Raw genomic sequence first — 25775 nt, forward strand, 5'->3', positions numbered from 1 at the left:
CTCATCTCAGAGGATCTGGAATTTGAGGCCAGCCTGGGCTATCTAGCAAAAAGCTAGCTAAAAAAGAAAGGGTTATCTATGTTGTCTGGTGCAGTACTGTACCTGAGCATTTGAAAGGTTAAGCTACCACTTCTGAGGAGTGGTATTTTTAATACCATTTTTTATGTTTAATTATAATTAGAATTAAAATATTTTAAGGTTGTATTTAGGTTTATTTATTTAGGTTTAATTAATGTAAATGTAAACTTAGTCATCTGCTGCTACTGTCTGCCATATTGAACAGGAAGGCACAACAGATACTAATTCATGTGGTTTAAGATAGATGCCAAATTGGACCATTCTAAGGAGGCTGGTAATTAGAACTCAGCTGGTGTCTCAATAGTTCATTAAAAACCTGTTGTACTATAAATCAGTTGCCTTAATGTATTCTTTCTTTCAATCTTAATGTCTTCTTTTGTCATCCTGGTTTTTTCTGTATCTTTTCCAAGTCTGTAGGCATAGCTAAAAAGCACTTTTCAGATACAAGAATTTGGCGAGTCAAGCCACTGCTTCTGTCATTTCATGGGGAACAGACATAGTCAGGGAAAGAATGAATGCTTAGGCCACCATGAGCCAGGCTCCCATGTTGCTTTGCAGTCCTGTAAGCACTTACAGACTGTCCCAGGGAGGCCTTTCATGCAATGTGCAGTGTCTTTGTTTATGTAACGTTAACAATTAGTTTTGCCTGCTCTTTATAGCAGTTCATGCCCTTATATAATGTAGTTTCAGATTACAACTGCCCTTTTAAAATAAAGACTGACTTTTAAAATGGAACATTTTAGTCATGGCAGTGTCTTTTGACTTTCTTTTTTAAAAATACTATTGTATTTATTTATTTTAAAATAATATTGTATTTAAAATAACATTACATGCATTTATTTTAAAAATAATATTGTACTGTGGGGTTGGTCTTAGAGGTCTCCTCCTATGCTCAGGCTTTACCCAGTGTGGAGAAGAGCGTCTTCTCCTGGCTGATTTGGAACAAGATGTAGAACTTTCAGCTCCTCCATGTTTGACTGGAAACTGCCGTGATTCCTGCCATGCTGATGATGGACTCGACCTCTGGGACTGCAAGCCAGCCCTAATTAAAGGTCGTCCTTTATAAGAGTTACTGGGCACTACAAGCTCACAAATGAACAAAATGTGCTATGTCCTTTAGAAATTGATAGTCTGGTGCAGGCTTGCAAGGTTGTTCTCTGAATGGCCACACAGTATACATTTTTAGTTTTATAGGACCTTTCATCTCTGTCAGAACTATTCAGATCTGCAAATATAGCCCGAAAGTTGCCATAGATCAAGGAATATTCTGTACTGCAATAATTAGGCTTATGAAAACGTGCAATGGTCTGGACTTGGCGGGAAGCCTCCACTGCTGGTCTCTGATCTATTAGAAGAGACAGATAGATCGATAAAAGTTGTAGAGTGGAGTAAGCGAGCAATCTGAACCCAAGTGCTTTCATAAAGTAGCAAAAGGACATCAAGTTAGCCTGGGAAGTACATGAGGAACACAGGCAGGACTTCTGAAGGAAGTGTCCATGTCAGCTAGAGATTGGAGAAAGACAGAGAAGAGGCGTGCTAAGCCGAGGGACAATATGCAAAGCAAACACATGTAAAGCAGCGGTGTCTATTACTCAGTCTACGAGGAATTCAGTGAGGCTTTACTTAGTGAAGGTCACTGACTTTGGCAGTGAAATGAAGCTATCGAGCCAAGGCCAGCCAAAATCCAATGGACCACAGCTATGAAGCAGAACACATTGATATTATACTGAAAGTCTTAGGATCACAGGGATAAAAGATTGTGAATGGGCAAACACATCCCAGTTTGTTGGTGGCCCACTGGAAAGCCAATACCCTACACTGAAAGTTCCACAGTCCACTAAGTAGAGAGGAATGCTGGTGTAAAGAATGACCAGGAGAGATGGCTCAGTGGTTAAGAGTACTCACTGCTCTTCCGGAGGACCTGGGTTCAATTTCTAGCACCTATGTGGCAGGTTACAGCCACCTGTAACTCTAGTTCCAGGAGATTTGATTCCTTTTTCTGAACTCCACAAACACCATGCAAAAATATGGTACATAAACATACATGTAGACAAAACACTCATAACATAAAGTAAATAATAAGAGAAATCATATTTAAAAAAAAAAACAATGACTAGTAAGGACAATCAAGGTGAAGCAGAAAGAGTAACATCAGAAATGGAGCGACCAATTCTTGCCAGCTGATTAAGAGAGGGGGTGACTCTGAAGGAAGCTTCTAGACGACTAGCCAATGTAATAAAATGGTATCATTAGTGTAGATAGGAGAAATAAACTTAGAGAAAGGTATTGAATGAATGCATTCATGAAAGACTTTGGATTTAATTCAAATACATGGTGTTGACATGTAGTCACCTAGTGGAAAGTAGATGGCCTGTAATTTTAGCATAACATTACAAATGGGGACCAGATATGGTGGTGCACACCTGCAATCCTAACACTTTGAGGTGGAGGCAGGAGGATCTGGTGTTCAAGGCACTTCAGGCCAGCCGAGGGTCCATGAATCACTTTCTCAGAGAAATCACAAATGCATTTTAAACTCCTTTCACACCCTTATTCAATCCCCCTCCCTTCTTCCTTACTTTTTAAAATTAATTAATTTGTTTATATCGAACGCTGCTTCCCCTTTGGGTCTCCTCTCACGGAGACCCACTACCCACCGCTGAGTTTTTTAAGGATCATTTTAAAGAAAAAGAGCATATTCTGTGATAAGGGAAATAATTTTCAGGACAAAAGTCAGTTTTTTAAAATTGACAATTTATTTTATTTTAGTTTTTGGTTTTTAAATTTTATTTTATTTTTTATTTTTATTTTTTGCTTATTCTCTTTACATTCCTACTCCCCCCTCCAGGTCACAGTCATCCCCCTTCCCACAACCCTCCCCCTTTCCCCTTCTCTGCTGAGTGGGTGGAGCCCTGCTGAGTGTCCCCCTGCCCTGGTACTTCAAGTCTCTGTGAGGCTAGGTGCTTCCTCTCTCACTGAGGTGGAACAAAGTAGCCCATCTAGAAGAACATATCCCAAATACAGGCAACAGCTTTTGGGATAGCATCCATCAGCTCCAGTTGTTTCGGACCTACATGAAGGTCAAGCTGCACATCTGCCACATATGTGCAGGGAGGCCTAGGTCCAGCCCAAGCATGTCCTTTAGTTGGTGGTTCTGACTCTGAGAGCCCCAGGGGTTAGTTGACTTCAATGGTGTATCGAAGATAATTGTGCTTGATGGCCTTATCTAATTACATATACAGTAACCCTATAAATCCACATGCAATGTGTAGTGATCTGTGTGCTGATAGAACAGGGTTAGGATAGTGCTTGTGTTGTTCCACAATTTGATGTTTACTCACTACTGTTTAGGAAATCCATTATAGAGGTATGTCTTTCAAAAGCTCCATTCTGTTATATTTCTATGCCAGATGGTGCCTCAGTTTACACACACACACCAACACACAAATTTCTCTATGATAGGCATCTGTACCTACCACCTTTGTTTCTCAGCTTCCTTGCTTGGAAAATAAAGATAACAACAGTACCAGTCTAATATGGAGATTATCAGAATAAGATTAAGATAGATAGATGGATGATAGATAGATAGATAGATAGATAGATAGATACATACATACATACATACATACATACATACATACATACATACATAGGGCCCTGACACATATTAAACATCTAATATGAATTAACTATTTCTGTCAATATGATAGTTCACATCAGGATTCAGCTGTTCCCAGTTCTTTGTTATTGTGCTGGTCTCCCCTGACGACACACAGAGAAGTGTTACATAGTTACATGCTATTCTTTAGCACCTGTAACAGGAAGTTGATTATTTAATTAGAGAGTATCTTAGTCACTCCTCTTGTAGCTGTGACTAAAGTGCTTGACAAAAAGCAACTTGAGGAAGGAAGGGTTTACTTAGCTTAGTGTTTCAAGGATGCAGTCCATCATAATAGGGAAACCGTGGTGGCAGGAACAGAAGGCAGCTGGTCACCGTGCATCTGGAGTCAGGGAGCAGAGCGAGATGGATGCTTGTGCTTATGTACCTTTCTCCTTTTTAAATTCAGCCCAGGACACCAGCCCATGGATTAGAACTACCGTGTGTGTGTGTGTGTGTGTGTGTGTGTGTGTGTGTGTGTGTTCCTCACTTAGGTAATTTAATCTAGTTAATTCCTCATAGAAGTGGACAGAGATTTTTGTTTCCATGATGATTTTAAATCCCCTCAGTTTGACAGTCATTATTAACCACCAGAGATAGTGTTAACACTACCAAACGCCTCTCCAGAGATGTGGTGACAGCTTTTTCTCTGCCAATGCCAGGTGCCAGCCTGTGCTCCTTTGCCAGTACTGGAAATTGTGAGGATACTACCTGGGAAGTATTGTGTATATTGAAATAGTACCTGATTTTTTAAAATTAGTTTAGTCTGTATTTTGCTCATATCTGTGAGACTGATAACATTTTCACATGCTTATTGACCGCTCAGCTTTCCTTCTGGTTGGCTATTCACATTACTTGCCCATTTTTCTACTATTTCCCCCTTCTTATACTGTAGGAATTCTTTAGATATTTAAATAGTAATAGTTTTTCTGTTATACTGCACATTATGCTATGGATGTATTTGGCTTGTTTTTTTAATGTAAAGTTATTACTTTTACTAAAATCATTTATATAAATGATTTGGAAAACAAAACAAGATACAGAAGAGTTTGTGAAAATCACAAAACTCTGGTCTCACCTTCCCCTTTATGCCTGCTATTTACCTTATGCCTTAGAATAGTGTGTGTGTGTGTGTGTGTGTGTGTGTGTGTGTGTGTGTGTGTGTGTGAGAGAGAGAGAGAGAGAGAGAGAGAGAGAGTGAGTCAGTCTCCGATGTAGTTTGGGCTGGCCTGCAAATCATTTATGTAGACCAGGCTGAGCTCAAATTCATAGAGATAGCTCCTGAGTACTGTATTAAAGGCATGTACAACTATGCCAGATTTGGAGGTAAATTTTCTAAACTTAAGGTTCCCATTCACTTTCTTTCTTTCTTTCTTTCTTTCTTTTCTTTTCTTTTTTTTTTTTTTGTAATGCTTCCATCTCTGAATACAAGATTTGAACAGAGTTGTTTTGCTCCGGGCTGTGAATGGCAGGATAGCTTTGCTGCCTTAAGCCCCACTTCAGGTCTCACTGCAGATTACAGAGATCTGATGACACACCATGACCTCAGTTGTTGCAACTGCTCCTCCGAAGCTCCTGGCTCCATAGTCTAAGAGTGGACTTTCAGAGCCTTCATGGTCTGTCAACATGTTCCCATGACTTTTAAATCTCTCTAAAACCTGTTGAAGCCTCTTCTGCCTGATAATCTCTTCTGACTAAGTTCTGTCTTCACTATGGGTCCCTGTATTTTCTTCTTTTATCTGTACCTCGCTTCATTTTGCTGAGAAGCAGTGATGAGAGACAAAAGCATTTGCTCCTCGCAGCCTGTCTTCGGAATTCACCAGTCACAATCCAGAATCCTGTTTAATGAAAGCTGGTTTTAGTTTTTGCATTTTGAGAAATCTGTGGCGGTGAAATCAGACTGATCTAAGTTACGTTTCTTTTTTCTTTTTCTTTTTTTTTCTGTTACTCAAATGATGGCTGACTTGGCTCGGCCTGCATTCCAGCTGGGTTCTGGGTTTGCTGTCACTGTGAGAAAGAATTGTGTTTTGTTTTTTTTTTTTCCTTCCCCTGAGCCTGAGAGACCAAAGCTCATCCTCCCCATTACATTTCCCTCTTGTTGGGCTATAAATTTCCCTGGATGATAAATGGCTTCATTGAATTTCTACTTCCTCCTCAATTTCTCTGTACATTAAATGAAGAAAAATAGCCCAGAGGAAAAAGACTCACACACAGAGAAGTAATAGCTGGGCTTCGTGAAACCATGCGGGTTAAAGCTAGAAACATTGATCTCCAGTCATAGTTCAGTTCTGCTGCCTGGGGATTGGAGTTCTTCACAGAACTACAAACTGTGTTACCTAGCCTAGCCAGTTTCTTTGCTATAAACCTGGTTCCACTACATTGTCATGACATAGTAGCACTGTCTGAAGACAAAGTACATATGTGTAAATATGAGGACAAGATGTTTCTTACAGCATTGTCACAATGATGACTTAGTAAGAAACCATTTCATCAAATTTTTATGACATATGCCAAAATGTTCTCTGCAGATATTGCTGAGTAAAGAGATTGCACGTAACTTTACTTTCTCACTTTTGCTTGTCTACATTTCTACCTTACGTGTGTGTTTCTAGAATGCAATCATGCAGTGTATAAAGACAGATCATGTGGGGCTGTAGTTCTCGAGTGGGTGTGGGTCCTGTTGGGCTGAGTTGTGGATCCCACATGTCTGCTGCTCCAGGCAGACAGAACCGCAGCTTGGGGAGCAGAAGCATGGGAATTTGACTGAGTTCACCCCACACAGCACTGGGCAGATGTCAGGCTATGAGAAGCTGCTGGACTCTGCCCAGGCATGGGGAGATCTCAGTATGAGACTTGTGGGGGCAGAGCTCTTGGATGGGGACCCTCAGACAAGAAGGCATGCGGGGATCGACTGGTCTCAAACTCCTGGGCTTCCAGGTGCCTCTGGGAGCTGTGGAAGAGTTGAGACTGGGGTCATATGGGCTGGACCGGCCCACAGCGAGAGGGATGAGAAGCCGAAAGGGATGAGAGGGAGAGAGCTCTGGCAGCTCCCTGCAGGGCAGTGGTACTCTTGGTCACTGCAACTTGCTTGGCCGGATCAAGGCTGGCTCATTTAGCTTGCTTGAGTTGGCAGGGCTCCGTGGCTGGAACATAGAGAAGTCCTCCACAGGAGATTAGATGATGGCTCCATAGTTAAAGACCTTCTCTAAGGTTCTCCATGGTGGGCCCCAAAGACACGAGGAAATCCATGGTTTTAAAAGGTTCATTGTCATGGCGGAAAGTGAATGAAGTTGTACCCCCCAGACCTCAGGGTGGGCCTGAGGTTAAATACCATTTGTAAGGAAGAAGGTCTGGGAAGGAATGCTTAATTGACTACGCCCTCTGGCCTTCAGGTATCTCATTAATATGGACATCTCTTGAGCTCTGTGGACTGTAGTCATGCCCTCTACCTGTGGAGGGGCTGGTAGGGGCATTGTCCTGCATGACTGAAAGGCACTGATCAATGGAGGTCTTCAGCTGTGTGTCAGGAGCCTGAAATCTGTGAGCATGGCAAAATGTATTCTGTCCCTTGCAGGGATATCTGTTGTGTCTCTGGTCATCTCTAGCCAGTGCTCCACCAGAAACCAAGCTATCCTTTCAAGATCCCACAAGGTCACTTGACAATGAACTCTAGATAATGATGCTCCATATGGAGCTGTCTTGGTTTGTATCCTTGCCCTGTATGGTATTCACTCGATGGGTAAATCATTTACCCATGTAGTTTTTACCACCTGTCCCTGCTTAGACCATGTATGCACTGGGTATAAAATGTTTGCTTTCCTTTTCAAAGCAGGTGCTTTGGGTCCTGAGGTTATAGGGCCCTTTGTTTTGTTATGGAGTCTATTGGTTATTTATAGTCAACGAACATCTCATGTACTGAAGTCTACTGGAAGAAAAGAATCAGTGTATCTGGAAAAAAATTAAAGTGAGACTGTCTTCAGAAGGGTTATCATTTTAATTTCTGAGTATTTATGCTTCAATTCATGAAATTAAATGTGTTGGAGGTGTGTCCTGTGCTCCTTGATTTCCCCATGCATTTCAGAAGATCCTGATTTCAGGCCAACACTGGTTTCTATGAACTTGAGATCAGGCTAGGTGTCGCCTCCTGAACCAACCAGCAGACAGAAGACAACAGATATGGGATCTTCTTCCCAACACGGTTTATTCAACAACCTTGAAGTACCACAAAAGCCCCTGAGCTCTAGCTCTAGCCCTTAAATCTCTGTGTCCTCTCCAATCAGAACCTGCCACGCAGTCATTCTTAATTGGTGCTGAGCACATACATCTTCATGGCCCGATCTTATGTAACGATGAACAAGCAAAATGCATGCACTGTAAATCTTAGCCTACGTGCCACCCCAAGCGTCCTGAGATGGAGAGTCAATGCTCCTGGTGCGTCTGGCACCCAGCCAGGCGCCATCTTGAGTTCCTGAGTTCTGCTCCCTACACTAGGAATATGAATCTTGGATATGTTAAAGCAATTTTTAAAAGGAAAATGTTTAATATAACAATCAAAAATTGTCACAAAGCTGTGTGTAGTCACTGACTAAATGGTGCAGTTGCTAAATGTTATCAGAAGGAAGACAGAATGGACCAATAGTGACGCACAGAAGCAGGATGAAGGGAGAACCTACAATGTTTCTTCAAGGCTTTGTGGTCAACACTGGGCATCGTGGTGCACACCTGAGACCCTAGAACTATGGGCAAGAGGTTCAAAAGTTCAAAGCCAATCTCAGCTATCTAGAGCCCAAGGCTAACCGGGCCGCACAACACCCTGTTTCAATAAATAAAAACTGAAAAGGTTCATGTGTTCAATATCCTAAGATGCTATTCCTACCCCCATTTCATTAACTAGGGAACATTTTCCAGGCTAGCCCAGATTAGGGCATGTAAATAACTTGCACTTATTAGGAGGGACAACAGGAAAACATTGCAGAGAGGCTTGGGACCAGCAGTCACAGCTCACCGAAAGCAGTTTTTAACAGCCCAGCTCAGTAGCTGCAATCTTGCTCTCCAGGCTTTTTTTTTTTTACTCTACTTAAAAGTAATCTGAATTTTTTTTCTTTCTAATAACTTTTTCTACTCATAATACTGATGATAAAAATACAACATATTTATATGCACATTTGAAATAGAAGAGTGAATGCAAACTTTTCAGTTCAATATAAATCTTGCTAATGAATAGTACTTGGTGATGGAGCTGTCCATCACAGGCTCTCAGAAGGTGGAATACGAGAACAGGGATTTGGGCTGTGACTGATTTGGTTTAAACTCCTGGACTTGCCACTTATCCCTGTGACTCTTTCAGCCCTCATATAATTAAATGAGGACAGTAGTTCCCTTGCAGATACAGTCATAATCCTATAAATCTATACTGAAGGAATGTCAGTGAAATTTAATTTTTAAATACAGGCACTTCCAGCTAAAGATTATGTTCTGACTTGAGAACAGAAGCAACGTTCTCCGAGTTGAAGTTTGGTACCAACTTCTCACTGGCCCAGATAAGAGTTCAATGTCATCCGTTCAGCTTTGACATGGCATTCTAGAATATAATATAGATCTGCCTTCTGAACTGCTTTGATTAAACCAGGGCTTCTCAATTCTGAACAGAACTGGGCTTCCCAACAGGTGCCAAGTGAAATAAGTGGGCCACAGGCAGTAGAGATGAGGATCTCTGTGGACAGATTATTGCTCTTAGTGAGCAAGCCAGCTCTACTGATTAGACTTTCTTTTTCCTGGAGAAGTTCCTATTTCATAATAAATGCCTTAATCATGAAACAGGGTCATTGAGAAAACCTACAATCAATAATTGTGGAAAGATTATAATAATGGCTGCTGTTTAGTGGGGGGTTAATATGTGCCAGAAACCATGGTGAGTGATTTGCATGCCTTTTCTCATTTACCTCAGAACAAAGCTGTGAAATAGAAACTATTATAATCACCATTGTAAAAATACTTGACATACAACGTTTCGGCCACCCAGAAAAGGTCAATGTCAGAATCTCCCTCTGAACCTCTGAAATCTAGAAGCCCCCCTCATTTCTCCCAGGATTAGCTTTTAAGGATTACCGTTTCAGAATTGCTGCCTAAAAATCTAAGGAGGAAAATCCTTATTCTAGAAAATAAAATATGCAACCAAAGGAATTTCTGGAACTTTCCTTTACAGTTTTATTCTACACTTGTAATCCTGACAGTCTCCAAATCTTGAATAAATCCAGACTCCCATCAGACAGGAAACATAAAGAGGACAAAATAAACCAGGCACATGGATGATTTTTTTTTAAACATTATTTCAATTTAGAACACAAAATCTCAAGAAAGCAATTACATTAGCTGTTGTGAACTGTAGGAATTTATTCCTAAGCATACATCTTAGAATGAGTCGGCGTGGCTCTTCTAAGGGTATATAAGTTTTGATGAACACCTGCTGATTTAGCTTATTTGGGGCCAAACTAAAGGGTTACTCCTGCTGCGGTTTGTTCTCACATAAATGGTGGTGCACACGAGACACGCCCAACTGTACACGCACAAGTTCACTAACACTGCAAAACACACAGTCGAGGTATCAAGCCTGAATTAAGGGAGGGGAAGAAAACACCTACCACCAGCATTCTTGCTTTTGAGGCTTAAGCAAGGCTATGCATGTATACCCTTTGTACCACCTACAAATGGGAAATTCAAAGTAATCATCTACAATACCTACATTCATATCCATAATTATTCAGCAACGTGCCTGCCTTACAAAGACATATTATATATGCACTGTGGCATATATACCATGTATATATGCCATATATACAGAACCATGCATGCGTATACATACAAACTAGTCAAAGTAAAATACATAGCTGTGTATAAAAATTATTTAAGAGAATGCGATGCCATGTGGAAGCAGGGTGATCTAAAAAAAAAAGCCAACAACATAAGCCTGCCACAAACTAATGAGATTTTAGGGACTGTCATGGAAAAATACAGTAAATAGTAAATATTAAAGTATTGCAGGGGAGTGAGAGAGTCATCATTTCTATAATTTTGATTATGTGTATGTTGTGTGTGTGTGTGTGTGTGTGTGTATGAATGTGAGCATGTGCATATGAGTTAAGGTGCCTCTGGAGCCCAAAGGTGTCAGATACCCTGGCAGGTGGAGTTACAGGTTGTGAGCTGCCTAGTGTGAGCAACAGGAACTGACCTCAGATCCTCGTAAGAGCAGCTCGTGCTCTTAAGCACTGAGACATCCCTTCAGCCCCGACCCTATTCTTATTTGAGTTCTTTAACTTGGTGTAGAAAACCAAATTAAAACAAGAGCTGACTAACAAAAGAAAAACACAAAACTTATTACTTTTACATTTGCATAGGGGTCTTTACAGGAAAGTAAAGTCCAAAGAAGACCAGAGCATGCTATTTGTGTCTTTTAGGCAAAACACAACAAACTTGAGAAGGGATGTAAGGCTATATGGATATCCTGGCTATCCTAGTAAACTCTAGAGCAGTGGTTCTCAGACTGTGGGTTGCTAACAACCCTTTTATGGATATCCTGCATATATGATATTTACATTATGATTCATAATAGTAGCAAACTCACAGTTATGAAGCAGCCACAAAATAATTTTACAGTTGAGGGACACAGCATGAGGAACCGTATTTAAGGGTCACAGCACTAAGTAGGCTGAGGACCCTTGCTCTAGAGTGTTAATACGGTACTTGGCAGGGGTAGAGTGAGGTATGGAAGCTAGTAATAATCAAGGATTACTTTTAAAAGTATTTATTCATGTTTGCTGCAGCCCGGATTACCAGTCTTTGGTGGGCCAGGTTCTTTCCCAGCTTTTGGTATAGGAAAAACATTCATCCCCAAAGAAAGTGTGTGATCTGCATGAAAAACACGCAGGGCAACATGGGCCAGCAGCAGTTTTCTGACTTTGCGGTTCCTCAGGGGATTTCAACTTGAGATAATCAATCTGCTCATTTAGGGTATTTTGAGATGACACATCCTTAACCCCTTCTGTATCTCAGCAACAAATTCAACCTAGATTTGATGGTGTTTAGACACTAGAAACTTAGGGAAGAGACTGGGGCAATGGGAGATTAAGAGTGAGGTAGAGTGAATTGGGAAGATTTTTAAATGTGCATGAGGCTAAGGGCCTAAAGGGCTTGGAGAAGTCATGGTGGCACTGACTGGGAGATGGGACTTGCAAGGGATGGCCTGGGAGAGGGGAGGTGGCAAGTATCAATCAGCAATCATATTGGTTAGGTCTTCAAGACAATTGCACTTTAGAGGTATAGTGAGATGAAGCATTTATTAGCTTTGATCTTTGGAATGGTTTCAAATATCTTTCAACTCCTGAATTCTATAGTTCATTGACTTCATGTGACTTATGGTTGGAGTAGTATTAACAAGATGTTTCCCAAAAGATACTGTTAGAAAGAAAAAAAAATCTTCAATTTCAAGGATCAAACAGACATCTGACAGATAAATGTTCTTGGTGAGCATAGTATTTCTGGTTTTCCTTTAAAAATTATTTTTCTTTCTTTAAAAAAAGTATAAGACTCAGCTGGGAAGTGGTGGCACACGCCTTTAATCCTAGCACTTTGGAGGCAGAGGCAGGAGGATCTTTGAGTTTGAGGCCAGCCTGGTCTACAGAGCGAGTTTCAGGACAGCTAAGGCTACACGAGAAACTGTCTCAAAAATCAAAAACAAAACAAACAAAAGATGAAATAACAACCAAAAAGTAAGACTCTATAGACTAGTCATAATTATCCAGTGACCTCCACTACCCCTTATGTCTTAGGTCCAACCACTTCACACTGTCTCATTGCATCCAGTCATGAAAGGTGTCTGGGATTTTGATGCTTACTTAGAGATAAGTAATTAGGGATGAGAAGTGGAAAATCCGAAAACTGCAGAGGTAAGTGAAAATCAAGATTAAGTAACTTTGTATAGAATAACCAAGCTGAGCAGAGGTCTAGGAAGCTGGAATACTTTCAGGTTGTCAAAGGTTTCATTGTTTTTACAGTCCAACTAGTAACAGAAGGACAGAATGTCAGAGACTGTCTGTTTTGTATTCTGAATATTGTCTGGGAGAGTCACGGTGCTGCACTGAACAGATAGAAAGAATTTTTAAGTTCTTCAATTTCAAAAGAAATGAAAAGAGTAAGTTCAGAGGGTAGGGAGAGAAAAGAACAAAGGGATAACCAGTGCTGTCTCCCTTCTAAATGGCAAGTGTTTTTGTCTAGAAAACCCAGATGAAACAGATTTTTGTTTGTTTTGGTGGAGACAGACAGTTGTTTTGGTGTAACTCCAAGTGGCTTGGAACTTGCTATGTAGACCAGGTTGGGTTTGAACTCACAGAGATTCACCTGCCTCTGTTTCCCCAATGTCAGGATTAAAGGTGTGAGCCTAAACACTTGGCCATATGGTTTTGTACACTACCATTTTTCTGGAAGCAATGAGAAAGTTTAAAATCAGTATACTATAGCAAGTACAGTCAAGAAACAGTTTTGCTTCTTATTTCATTAAGAACTCTCTTTAGCCCTTCTGACACGGTCTCCTGTGTTTATCCCACAGGAATGACTTGCTGATGGTCTGCCGACAGCTGAATATGGAAGAGTCAGTAGCTGAGATCATGAACCAATTGGGCACAGATGAAAACGGGAAAATCTCCTTCCAGGACTTCACAAGGTGCCACACTCAGCTTGTTAGAGAGATCAGGAAGGAGGAAGTAGACCTTTCCGTGAAGTCAGACAAGTCCAGTAAAAAGAAGCTGAGGGAAAGAATCACTTCCTGGCCCACAGGCAGTGACAACAGTCTGGGTAGGTGTGACCAAGTGGCAGTATGACCATACCCTTTTGTCCCAACTACATTATATCTAAGTGATTGCCCCTGTCCCCTTCCACTCACATGGGATTTCCCTCTGGTGACATCTTCTCTCCAATGGCTTCTTGCTTCCTAGCTTTTTTCTTTCCAGATTCTCACATTTTCCAGCTGTAATAATTTGTTTAAATATCTCTGGAGAACCAAGTGTGATGCTAAAAGTCTGTAATCCCAGCACTTGATGAACAGAGGCAAGGAGATTGAGAGTTTGAACCCATTCCTTTTGTGAATGTTATAATTTCTTCTGATACAAGACAAGCAGTTAAAAATGAAATACTTAAGGATTTTGATAATTAACATGGGTGATAAAAATGGGATTTCTTACACATACTTTAGAGTACTCAACTATAGGTGTACTTTTTAATTTTTTAAATTTCATTTTATGTACATTGGTGTGAAGGAATCAGATTCCCTGGAACTGGAGTTACAGACAGCTGTGAGCTGCCATGTGAGTGCTGGGAATTGAACCCCGGGTCCTTTGGAAGAGCAGCCAGCGCTCTTAACCACTGAGCCATCTTGCAAGCCCCACCTCTATGTACTTTTTAAATGTCTGAAATTTTACACAACTAAAAAAACAAAGAGGCATCTTTAAAAGTGGATGGAACAAAGGGGCAAGAAAACATCTAAATTTTCTACTTATATTTTGTTTTTAGAGCAGGTTGCTTTTCAACTTACAGAGATCTGCCTGAATGCTTCAGTTAAAAGTATGTACCACTATGTTTGGTCCTTCAGGAATAAAAAAAAAAAAAAAAAAACCTAAAAACTGTCTCCTAGATCCTCTCTCAGTTTCATGCTTTGATAAAGAGTGAAAGGAAAGTGCCAATTCATGTTGATTTCCCCATCAGTTGTTTCAGTTAACATGGGAAGTTTTGTAGTGCCACACCACGCAGACAGCTGTGGGAGAGACACCTAGACCAATGTTCCTGACAGTGTGTCCTGGTAGCTTTTGACTTTTGTTTTTGTGTTTGATTGTTTGTTTTCCAACTTTACCAAAACTAGTAATCTAGTAAGAATAACCCCAGTTGAGAAAAGTCCCTTCATCAGATTGCCTATAAGCAAGTCTGTGGGGGAATGTTCTTGATTTATGATTGATGTGGGAGGGTCTACCCTGTGGGTGGCACTGTCACCTGTGGGCATCTGGTCCTGGACTGTATAAGAAAGCAAACTGAGCAAGCCATGGGGAAGCAAGACAATACACAGTATTAGTCTATGCCTCTGTTTCAGTCCCTGCCTGCAGGTTCCTGTCGTGAGTTCCTGCTGTGACTTCCTTTCATGATGGATTGTATGTAAATTCTAAGATGAATAGAGCCCTTTCCTCCCCAAGTTGCTTTTGGCCATGGTCTTTATCACAGCAACAGAAAACAAACCAGGGCACAGTGGAATCATTAGAGCATTATTATTGAGTCACTGAAGAAATAAAAAGGTCATCTTTCTACCAGGCCTTACTACCATTATGGATTACACTGTAGCTCCAAAGACAATTACAGTGATGTATGTGCTCTCTGCAAATTTGTAGACATGTTTTATTTTGAAGTATTTTTCTTAACATTAGCGCAATATATGTTCATTGTAGAAAACAATGTGGGGGAAGGTAAACAAAAGAAAATAAAATTCATTTTAACATCACCATATAGGAATAATAAACAGTGATACATGTGGTATGTTGGCTTCTAAAGTCTTACTTGGTTTCTGACTCTCCATCTTTGTCTGTCTCTATCTGTCTATCATTGTCTCTTGCACTATCTTCTCAACTATGTCTCTCTCTGTGTGGTTTGTTTGTTTATTTATCCTACTTATTTTTCTTCCTTCCTTCCTTCCCTCCTTCCTTCCTTCCTTCCTTCCCTCCTTCCTTCCTTCCTTCCTTCCTTTCTCCCATTTATTGGGTACTGAGGACTGATCCCAAAGTTTTTGTTTGGTATCTTAAAAGTTTTTCCTTTCACTTCTTCATAGTTTTATATATAGTATTTAAAGGTGCAATGTACAATGATTGCCTAACAAAAATGACACTGAATAAATATTAAATGAAGGAATGAAATTACTTCATTCTGCCTAGCTTACTTTCTCTCTCTCTTTTTCTTTTAGGAACATAGATTTCTTGTATAAATACAAGTGTGTGTTTACATACTCTAAATGTATGTATGTGGTGGGAGTTAAGCCATGAAATAGCTTAATAATTTAATGCTATAGAGTCATTAAAACAATGGATAAAGTTTCAATCTGAATGTGGACTGTTTTAAGGTCTTTTGTTTGGTTCTGTTCTGTTTTCTCAGACAGAGTCTTACTATGGAGCCTTGGTTCACTTAGAACTCACTATGTATCCCAGGCTAGCCTTAAACATACAGTGATCCTCCTGACTCTGCCTGCCCTATGCTGGAGTTATGGGTGTATGCCACCACAGCAGAATAACACATTTTCTAATTTGTATGTAGTAGAAACTTATGCAAATCCTAAAAGAGAATTTTGAAAAGAATTGATGGTAATATCACATTAGTTTTATCCCACTAAAATGACTCAACCAGAGGAAAAAGCTGTAAAATAATTTTCTTTCTGCCTTTGATCGAAATTCATGTTCTTGAAAGAGAAGAGGTGACCAAAAAGAGATGAAACATATCACATATCATGAATTGAGAAAAACAAAACAAAACAAACAAATAATCAAACAAACCAAACAGAAGCTGTGAAACCCCCTACTGGTTTATTCCGGTCCTTGATACTTCAGTCTGAGTGTGAATCTTTCTGTCATTTGAAGTGCCAACATAGCCCTCTACAAATCACTTCAACTCTCTGTGTCTCTACTTTCTCAAATGTGTAAAATGTGTAAAATGGGGACAATTATTATTTGCAGAGAATGAGTTAATACACATGTGCCACCAGCAATAGCTGGCTCATACTGAGAACTGAATGCAAGCATATTGGGCCACTGTGCATTCCTTTTGATGAAATGCTGAGACAAGACAGTTTTATAAAGACAGAAGTAGTTTATTAAATCACAGTGCTCAAGGTTCAAGTGCCTGCATCTGGGAATGTTCTTAGGTGCTTTCATTTGGCCTCATGGTTCTAAACATGTGTATTTTAGTGCCAGTGCTTTGAACATACATTTCCATGGGGTCTCGAATAAGGTAAAATTCATATGTATTCCTGTGTCACTCATAGACATCCCAATCTTAATGCAATAAAATATAATAACTTTATTTTCTTCCACATGTTTTCTCTAAAGCCCATTCTTCTCAAAACTATCATGGTCTGGGAAATATTCGAGTCTAAGAAATGTCGCTGTCTTACTTCTTTGCTCAAGCTTGAAAGTCTCACTGACAACAACTCCAACTCCTCCTCCTCCTCTTCTGTCTTTTTAGATTTTATTTACCATTTTATGTGTATAAGTGTTTTATCCGCAAGCACTTCTGTGTACCCAATGTGTGCCTGGTGCCCAAGGAGATGGTGAGCCTTCATGTGGATGCTGGGAATCGAACCTGGGTCCTTTGTAAGCACCACAAGTGTTCTTGACCACTGTGCTAATTTTCCAGTCAATTTTTGAGTCTTTTGACAAAGTAGATCCAGAACCTTTGCTCTCCTGCACCATGTTGTCTAAATAACTACCATATCTATAGGTGCCTATAAAGATAACCTAAAAGTACCTCCCTTCTTCTTTCTTAGTCCCAATATTGTGTTCTTTGCTCTGAAGTCATAATTGTCTTTTAATTCTGTGAAAACATGTTTAGGTGAAGTCCATGTCTTTAATGTTCTATATGTTCCTTATCTCCCTAAATCCAAAATCCTTACCAGAGTCTGGCCCATGCTTGCTATTCTGAGTTGATCTTGGTGACTCCAAGTTTGGTGACTTACACTGTATGTTCCAGTCTGGCTTTCCTGCTATTATTCCAATTCAGCATATTCAGCCAACTCCTCTGACCTAAAACCATGTTTTCTGCAACCCTTTTATAGAATAATTTTTTTTCTATTATTCAGAGTTCAACTTACTGATAGGCCATTCGGACAGCCTTTCTCAAGCTAAAGCTGCCTCATCTCATTTATGTTTTCAGCTTTCCTGTCCACTAACTGCACATCACATGGCCTTATCTGACACTATAGTATGAATCTACTTGGACATGTAATTACCTTTTCCCCAGATACAATAAAGCTTCTATTAGAATGCTAATGACTTTGACTGTCTCTTTTGCTCCAACACTTTAGTATTGTGGCATTAAATAATGGTCGTCAATTTAATAGGATCTAGAATTCTTTAGGAGGCAAACCTCTGGGTGTGTCTATGAGGAGACTTTATACAAGGCTGAATGTAGTTAGAAACATCCCATGGCTTGGGGTCCTGGATTGAATAAAAAAAGATAAAATGAACTGACTACCAAAGCATTCATCTCTCTCTGCTGCCTTACTGCAGAGGCAGTGTGATCAACTGCCTCAAGTCCCTGCTACACCTTCCTGCCATGGTAGGTTGCATCCTCAAATTGTGAGCCAAAAGTAAACCCTGCTTTCCTTAATTTATTATTTTTTTTTAGGTACTTTGTCACAACAATAAGAAAGGGAACTAATAAGACTCTTAGAAGAGTTCCTGGCTTGTGGGAGATGCTTGATGTGGAGGTATTAAATGAATGACTGTGTGCGGACTACAGTGTGAGCAGGCTCTTTTAGGGATGCACAGAAGTGCAGTGCACGGTTTTAGACACTAACGAATCCACAGTTTAATTATAGAGGAAAGAATAGCATGAGAAATTCCGTTACCAAGCTACAGTTTGAATTCAGGATCCTACACATTCTGGGCACCACTGAGCTATATCAGTGCTAGAAATGGCACTCAGATTACAAAATGTGAGACACTGCACTTATATTGTCTGTAGCCAGAGTTGAAAATGCTGTGAAAATGAACTTTAAGAAAATGTAGGGCTTTTACCTGTGGCTATAAAGATAGGGAGACATAGAAAGAATGTTGAGCTGTCATAAGAAAAGCCTAAGAAAAACTTGGGTTTTATGATTAACTGTCAGAGAAACTTTATTGTTGGCTCTGACATTTCACAGCGCATCCACAGCAGGGAGTCAAGCTGGCAGAAAAAGAACTGTCAAAACATTACATGCTCAACTTGGAAGAGGAATTTCGATAGATTCATTTATCCCAAGTGTTTTCTGTGGGATGGTGATTTCAAGAGATGATCATAAATATTATGAGAAGAAAGGATTCCTTTGTCAAAGAATTTGAAAAGTTTGGGTTAAAGCAGATTAATAGTTTTTTGTTTTATTTCTGCAAGATGTTTCAGAGCTTTAATGTGCTAATGCTTCTTGGGGACCCTCCAGGAGAGGAATAAAATACATCACAGTTCCATGGCTTAATTGACCATAGATTTTTACTCACAGAGCATTCTCTGCTCAAATATACTTTGGGGAAAAAAATTAGGATACTGGAACAACTAGGAATTTCTACATTTTCATATCCATTTAAAGTCATCTTAAAAATAATATTTTTACCAACAGAGATCAGCTGTCTAGTTTGATAGTTATAGCTATGGCAATAGCTAATGGTTAAAGTTACTAATATTTACTGTGTGCACCAGATGACTTTTAGGCAATTGACTTGTATTATGTACTTGAAAGATGCCAGGTCACTGCTAAGTTCCTATGTGACTCAGGGTGGGTGCCTAATTATTCCGATTTTTTTTTTTTTACTTCCTTAAGGCTAAAGTGTAAACTTGTATATTATAGTATGGTTGAGAAGATTTAGTAAGCTACCACCTGTAAAGCACCTATGCAGTGCTTACTCATAGTAGGCTTTCAATAAGTCAAAGTTCCTATAGCGATTATTACTGTACTGCCAAGTTAATCGTAGGCTCCTCCTCTCTTAGAAGAGGGAACAGGCTCTAAGCTGAGCAAACTGTGAAGAACATTAAGAAGTTGTCTGTTGAAAGAGATGATTCTTTGGGTCCCTAGCAACTTCTGTTTTAAGACTGGAACCTCATGTAGCTCAAGCTATCACTGAGCTCACCATGCAACTGAGAGTAAAGTTTTGGTCCGCCTACTTTTGCCTGCGAGTGTTGGTGTAACAAGAGTGTCTCACCATTCTTGGTTCCAAGTAATTTTAACGTAAGACTTTAGACAACCAGGATACAAATTGGAATGAGCACTGTTGTCTGGGACCACTCTAAGAAATTCTAAGCGCATGGTCCTCAGGTTCTTGAAGAGAGATAGGAAGGCAATTCATGTTAGTTCAAGCTCATTTATTCAGAAGCCAAGTGAATACTGCCTGGATTTGCTTCTCCTCAGTATACAGTTAAAGGCTGTAGAACCTTCTGGGAAAGGATGGAAGAAAGGCTGAAAGTAAAAGTCTTAGGTATTTTAGTAAAGTCCCTCAGAGAAACCCCTTCATTCAAGGGGTTCAGGATCTGCAAACTGGCTCAAGACTGGACATGGAGTCACAGGCTAAGATTCTTTTCACTACAATTCAAAGGAGCCTTTTAAAATAAATTTAAAAATTTATTTGTGAAATTTTCTGCTTACAGAGATCAAACAAAAACTTAGTAGGCTTCTTATCTATTTCATTTCTGAAAAGATCATGAGTGATTTACCAATACCAAAGGGCCACACAAGCAGTGCCACTGTAAAAATCCCTTTACCTGTGCAGTCTATAATGCTAACTACCCTTGCCTTGCCCTGGGCTACTCACCTCTGCTGCTACCCACCTGGCCCCTGCTACTTTGGGGCCCAATTAAACCCATTGTATTTAATACATCCAATTGAGCAGCAACATCTTCAATCCTAGCACAAGGGAAGAGTGACAAAAAACTTACAAATTGCCAATGCCCCTCACACCATTGTGTGTTGTTTAGCATTAGTGAAGGTCATGTCTTCAGGGCTGTTCTATTATGAAGGATTTGGTTTTGCACTGTATTGCAGGACTTTCTGGTACCCTCTGGTGATTAAATGTCAGAGACTTATTAATATTGGTGAAAGCTTAGGCATATAGCTGGGCAGACTCTCAGCTAGCTCATCTAAATGATCCAGACTATTCTAGCATTACGTGGCCAGTTCTTTACCTTCTTTCAGCCCTGGTCCTTCTGTTCCTCTTTATGTCCAGCTGGCAAATCTCCTGCCTGATTTCTTCTCTCAGACCTTCTTTCTGCTCAGAAGGTCTGCTTTTCACTTCCTGCCCAGCTATTGGCTGTCAGATCTTTAAATCCAGTCAGCAAGTAAGGAAGGATGAATGTTTATGAAATATGAGGCCGAGGATGGGCCATAGGAACAACAATACCAAGATCCTGCTGGTATTTAGCTCTCTGCCACTTTGGCAGTCAACAATTGAATATACAGAGACAACCTGCACACAACGAACAAATGTTATCTCAACAGCACATGGTACCCACTTTTGCACTGCAGTTTCCCTGAACCATAAGATTCCTTCATCGATACCAAGCTTAGAGAGATCAGACATCTCCAGCTCCTTTCAGTAGGCAGTCTTATGGCAAACGTTTCAGCCAAACAAAATTTTAATACACTTTTTCAAGTGTGAGCTTCCATATTAAACCTAAATAATCTAAACAAATCTTTTATTATTGTACCGGTATTAATAAAGTCCACTTGATCCAATTTTATGTTCCATCTACCATTATCTCAGATCCTTAGAAAAAAAATCTATCACCAGATCCCCCAAACTTCTGCTTGAATGAATTAGCAAATTTATTAAGCTCTTTAGTGGCATAGCACACCTCCTTGTGAACTGCTTTCTATATCCCTTCTAGGAACCTGCTTAGCCTTAAGTCTGGTTATGCACTGGAGGACGTAAGTATTGTTTCACCTGGCATCTTCATCAGAGAAAGTCACTGGCTGGGTTGACATACAATGAAGGATTGATTCCCTCTGGCAAAGGTGGAGAGAGCAGTATTGCAGGGTGGGCGTGGGGGTGCATCCTCTGATAAGGCTGGAGACTAATTCCTCAGGCAAGATAAACCTTCGGAATGTGAAGGTCTGAGTCCTCAGCTTCTGTATCCTTTCACACATCTGCCTCTTAAGTTACAGAACGAATTTCTTACCAGCCGGTAATTTTACTTTATCCACCAACACTCTCCATGACTTAAACTTGAATTTTTGCTATGGGTCAGCCAATCTTCTATGTATGAGTTTGGTTTTCCATAACTTGAGCTCTATGGATGCTGGAGAGAAGATTCTCATCTAGGGTAGTAAACTTAGAAACCTTTAGACTGTATACAATGATAGAGCTACTTAGTATTTTCTTTTTCTTTCTCTTTCTTCTTTTTTTTGGGGGGGGGGGCTGTTTTTCTTTTATTTTTATTAAATCATTTTATTTATTTACATTCTAAATGTTGCCTCCTCTTCCTGGTCCCCCCTCTCAGAGTTCTTCACCCCATGCCTCTTTTGCTTCTGGGAAGGTGCTCCCCCACCCTCCCACCCACACCACTCTCTCCTATCAGCACCCCCTTTCCTGGGGCATCAAGTTTCTACAGGATTAGGCACATCCTCTCCTACTGAGGCCAGACAAGGCAGTCTTCTGCTACAAATGTGCTAGGGTCTTGGACTAGCCCATGTATGCTCTTTGGTTAGTGGCTTAATCTCTGGGAGCTCTGAGGGATCTGGTTAGTTGATAATGTTGTTCTTTCCATGGGGTTGCCATCTCCTTCAGCTCCTTCAATCCTTCCCCTAACTCTTCCATAGGGGACCCCTACCTCAGACCAGTGGTTGGCTCTATGCATCTGCATCTGTCTCAGTCAGCTGCTGGTACAGCTCTCAAAGGCCAGCCATGCTAGGTTCCTGTCATCAAGCACAAGATAGCATCAGTAGTAGTGTCAGAGTTTAATGCCTGCATGTAGAATGGATCCCAAGTTGGGCCAATCTCTAGATGGCCTTTAGTCTCTGCTCCATTTTTGTCTCTGCATTTTCTTTAGACAGCAACAATCCTGGGTCAAACATTTTGAGGATGGGTGGGTGGCTCCATGCCTCAACTGTGGGCCCCATCTATCTACTGGAGATGGTCTCTTCAGGCTTCATCTCCCCACAGTTGGGCATTTCTACTAAGGTCATCCCCATTGGGTCCTGGGAACCTCTCACATCCCAGGTCCCTGAGACTTTCTAGAGGTTCCTCCCATGCCCACTTCCCACTGCTGCATTATTTCTGGCCATTCTCCTGGCCCTCTGGGCTTCTTTCCTATCTCCCCCATACCTGATCCTGGCCCCTTTTTCCTCCCACTCCTCTCTCCCACCCAGGTCCCTCCCTCCTTCTGCCTCCTATGATTATTTTGTTTCCCTTCTAAGTAGGACTGAAGTATCCACACTTGGGCCTTCCTTCTTGTTAAGCTTCATATGGTCTGTAATTTGTATCATGGGTATTCTGTATCTTTTGGCTAATATGCACTTATTAGTGAGTATATACCATGCATGCCCTTTGGGTCTGGATTGCCTTGATCATACTTTTCCTTTTATCCTGAGCTTCTAGAAACAACCAGCTAGCTTGTCATCTTCCTTATTTTTTATACCAAGTGTCAAAAGCTTTATATACAGAATCACAAAATTCCTTGTTTCCCACAATAAGCCCTTCAAATATTATTAACCATTGGCTTTCATTGGTTTCCATGCTACCAGAGGAGTCTTCAGTTAACTATAGGTGTCACTGAATTGTCTCTTCCAGATTTAGGCTGAGTCTTCCCACCTAGAAGGTTCCAATAAAGAAAATCTATAATAGGCATGCCCAGGTGCTTGGATTTTAGTTGATTCCAGATGTACTCAAGTTGACAACCCAAATCACCTATCACTCACACCCACAAATATCCATCCAGTCCTGACACAGTTTTCCAGATGAATGTTACTCGTTCTACATTTTTTCTGTGTACATGAATTATTTTCTAATTCTTAAAAAAGTTTAATACAAGAAGGCATCTTTTTTTTCCATTCTAATTGGATTGACCTAGAATGTAAAACTAGCTACAAATCAAAGTGATTTATATCCCCTTTGAGCACTAAGTGAGCAATTAACAATTAGCAGAGATGTCCAGGCAACTGGACTCCCACAGGGCTACATCCAGAGTCTCATGTACCATCCATCTTTCACACTGGTGATTCAGCCTCCCCCTTCAGAATTAGCTTTCTTCTTGGGCTCCTTATTATAGACTCTAGCAAGCCCAAGCTTACACTCATTTTTTTTCTTCTAAACCATTATCATAAATAACAGTACGGAAAATTAGATCCACCTGTATACTTGAAATTTTTGCTCTAGCCAGAAGAATATAGTAAAGTGTTTGGCCAGGGTTCAGATCACATGATCAATCTGTCCAATTTTGGTGGGATGATGCCATATTATGATATGGACTGAGAGTTGCAGAGAAGCTCCTGAAGTCAAGGTCCAGGCACCACTTGAAGGAGAATGGGTGCTGAGCAGGCAAAAAATAACAGATGTCTGCTATCCAGTCTTGTAAATATTGCTTTCTCCTCCTCTTTGTATATGTGTTCCCCGATCCTTAAAAGATTATAATAAAGATGGATATCACTGACATATATGCATATGTAGTTGGGAACTGGGAGATACCTGTTTTGCATGTCACACAACCAAATTAATACGTTTTCTACTGAACAAGTGGACATCTTACTGTCTATCCTTGGCATGCATTGTAATCTTGACTCCTGTGGTGTTCCATTATTCATTTCTATATGTATCTTATCTAGTAGGTTATGAATTCCTGGTAAATAGAAAAGAGCCTTGCACATAATAAGTGATCGGTGACTAATTGATCAATCAATGAGAATATCAGTAGACAAGATTGATATTCCCAACACCTAGTCTCAGGGATGGGAACTATGGTGGTTTGAATAGGGATGGCCCCCATAGGAATGCATAGTCGTCAGGGACTGGTGCTACTTGAATGGAATTATGAGGTGTGGCCTTGTTGCAGGCCCTGAGCCTTGGAGTTTCAAATGTTCAAGGCAGACCCAGTGGCTTTTTCTCTTCCTGTTGCATGAACTATAGAGATGTAGAGACTCTTAGCTCCTTCTGTAATACAACTAATTGTTCTTCTAGGTCACTGAGTTTTACAGTGGCCTGTTATGGAGTAGTAAATGTGATATGCATGAGAATTATCCTTTAGAAGTTTGTGACATTAGTAGGAATAAAGACAAAAAATATGACTACAACTAATAGAGCATTAAAAGTCATCAATTGAAAAACGGGTGATGTCAAGAAGGTGTGCCAAAGAAGAAAAAGAAGAGCCATTGTCATGAAACCATGGAAAGACATGAAGCCAAAGTGAATATTCAGGAAGTGACTGCAAAGAAACTTAAGGATGTAGAGATGAAGGGATGTCCCTGGGTAGCAGCAAAGACTCCAAAGAAGAATTTGCTAGAATATTTAACCAATCATCAAATTGATGATTGGTTTCTTTCCCTCATACTAAAGCCTGTGGCCATGTAGGAGCTGCTTGGCAGTGAGTAAGGATGAAGAATTCAAAAAGCCCCAAGATGAAAATGTTCATTTTCTCAAGCATTGAGATTTGGTTGGAAATTGCACACACTGGTATCTTGCTTGCAAAAAAAAAAAAAAGGATTAAAGCAAATGCTGACATATAGGGAGAATTGAAAATGCAAGTGAATTTTCAAGATAAAGTATGAGACTTCAAAAGAAATATCTAGCTTGGAGGTGGCTGCATTTATCTCCTAGGGTTCATGACTCTCGTCTGCCTTTGGTGGGCTTTAGTGGAAAGATTAGGATGCAGTGCGTTGAAGGGATCCCTGTAAAGCATGAATCTCAAAGCTTAAGTCTCTTCTGCTTTGTTATTGCTCCTGGTCTTTTAGGGATCTTGACATTGGAGCTCACCATTGCTTTGGTATCAGACAGTGACTTTAAAAACCCATTTGAGTCAAGAAGGAAAAAGAACTTTAGGCTGCCCAAACACTGCTAAGATTCCAGCAAAGGTGGCTTTGTTTGTTTGTTTGTTTTGGTTGTTTTGGTTTTGTTTTGGGATTAGATGTTGTAGTACTTTTAAATTGTGTGTGTGTGTGTGTGTGTGTGTGTGTGTGTGTGTGCCCCAACTCAACATATAGAGGGAAGAAATTCTGAAGTACATATGCATTAATGCAGGATAATCAAGATTATCCAGAGGTAGTTTATATGAGTGACAAACCTTGCTTTCA

At 40.3% G+C, this 25775-nt stretch overlaps 1 protein-coding gene across 1 annotated transcript in view; it reads left to right on the plus strand.

Moving 5' to 3' along the window:
• The window catches only part of Mcc (MCC regulator of Wnt signaling pathway), a 357943-nt gene that overhangs the window by 37068 nt on the left and 295100 nt on the right, over nt 1–25775 (plus strand). Inside the window, exon 2 of the mRNA XM_076912699.1 lies at nt 13338–13582. Coding sequence (XP_076768814.1) covers nt 13338–13582 — 245 coding nt within the window. The remainder of the gene's footprint in view (nt 1–13337; nt 13583–25775) is intronic.

This window comes from Arvicanthis niloticus, chromosome 14, assembly GCF_011762505.2.
Source record: "Arvicanthis niloticus isolate mArvNil1 chromosome 14, mArvNil1.pat.X, whole genome shotgun sequence".
Lineage (NCBI taxonomy): Eukaryota > Metazoa > Chordata > Mammalia > Rodentia > Muridae > Arvicanthis > Arvicanthis niloticus.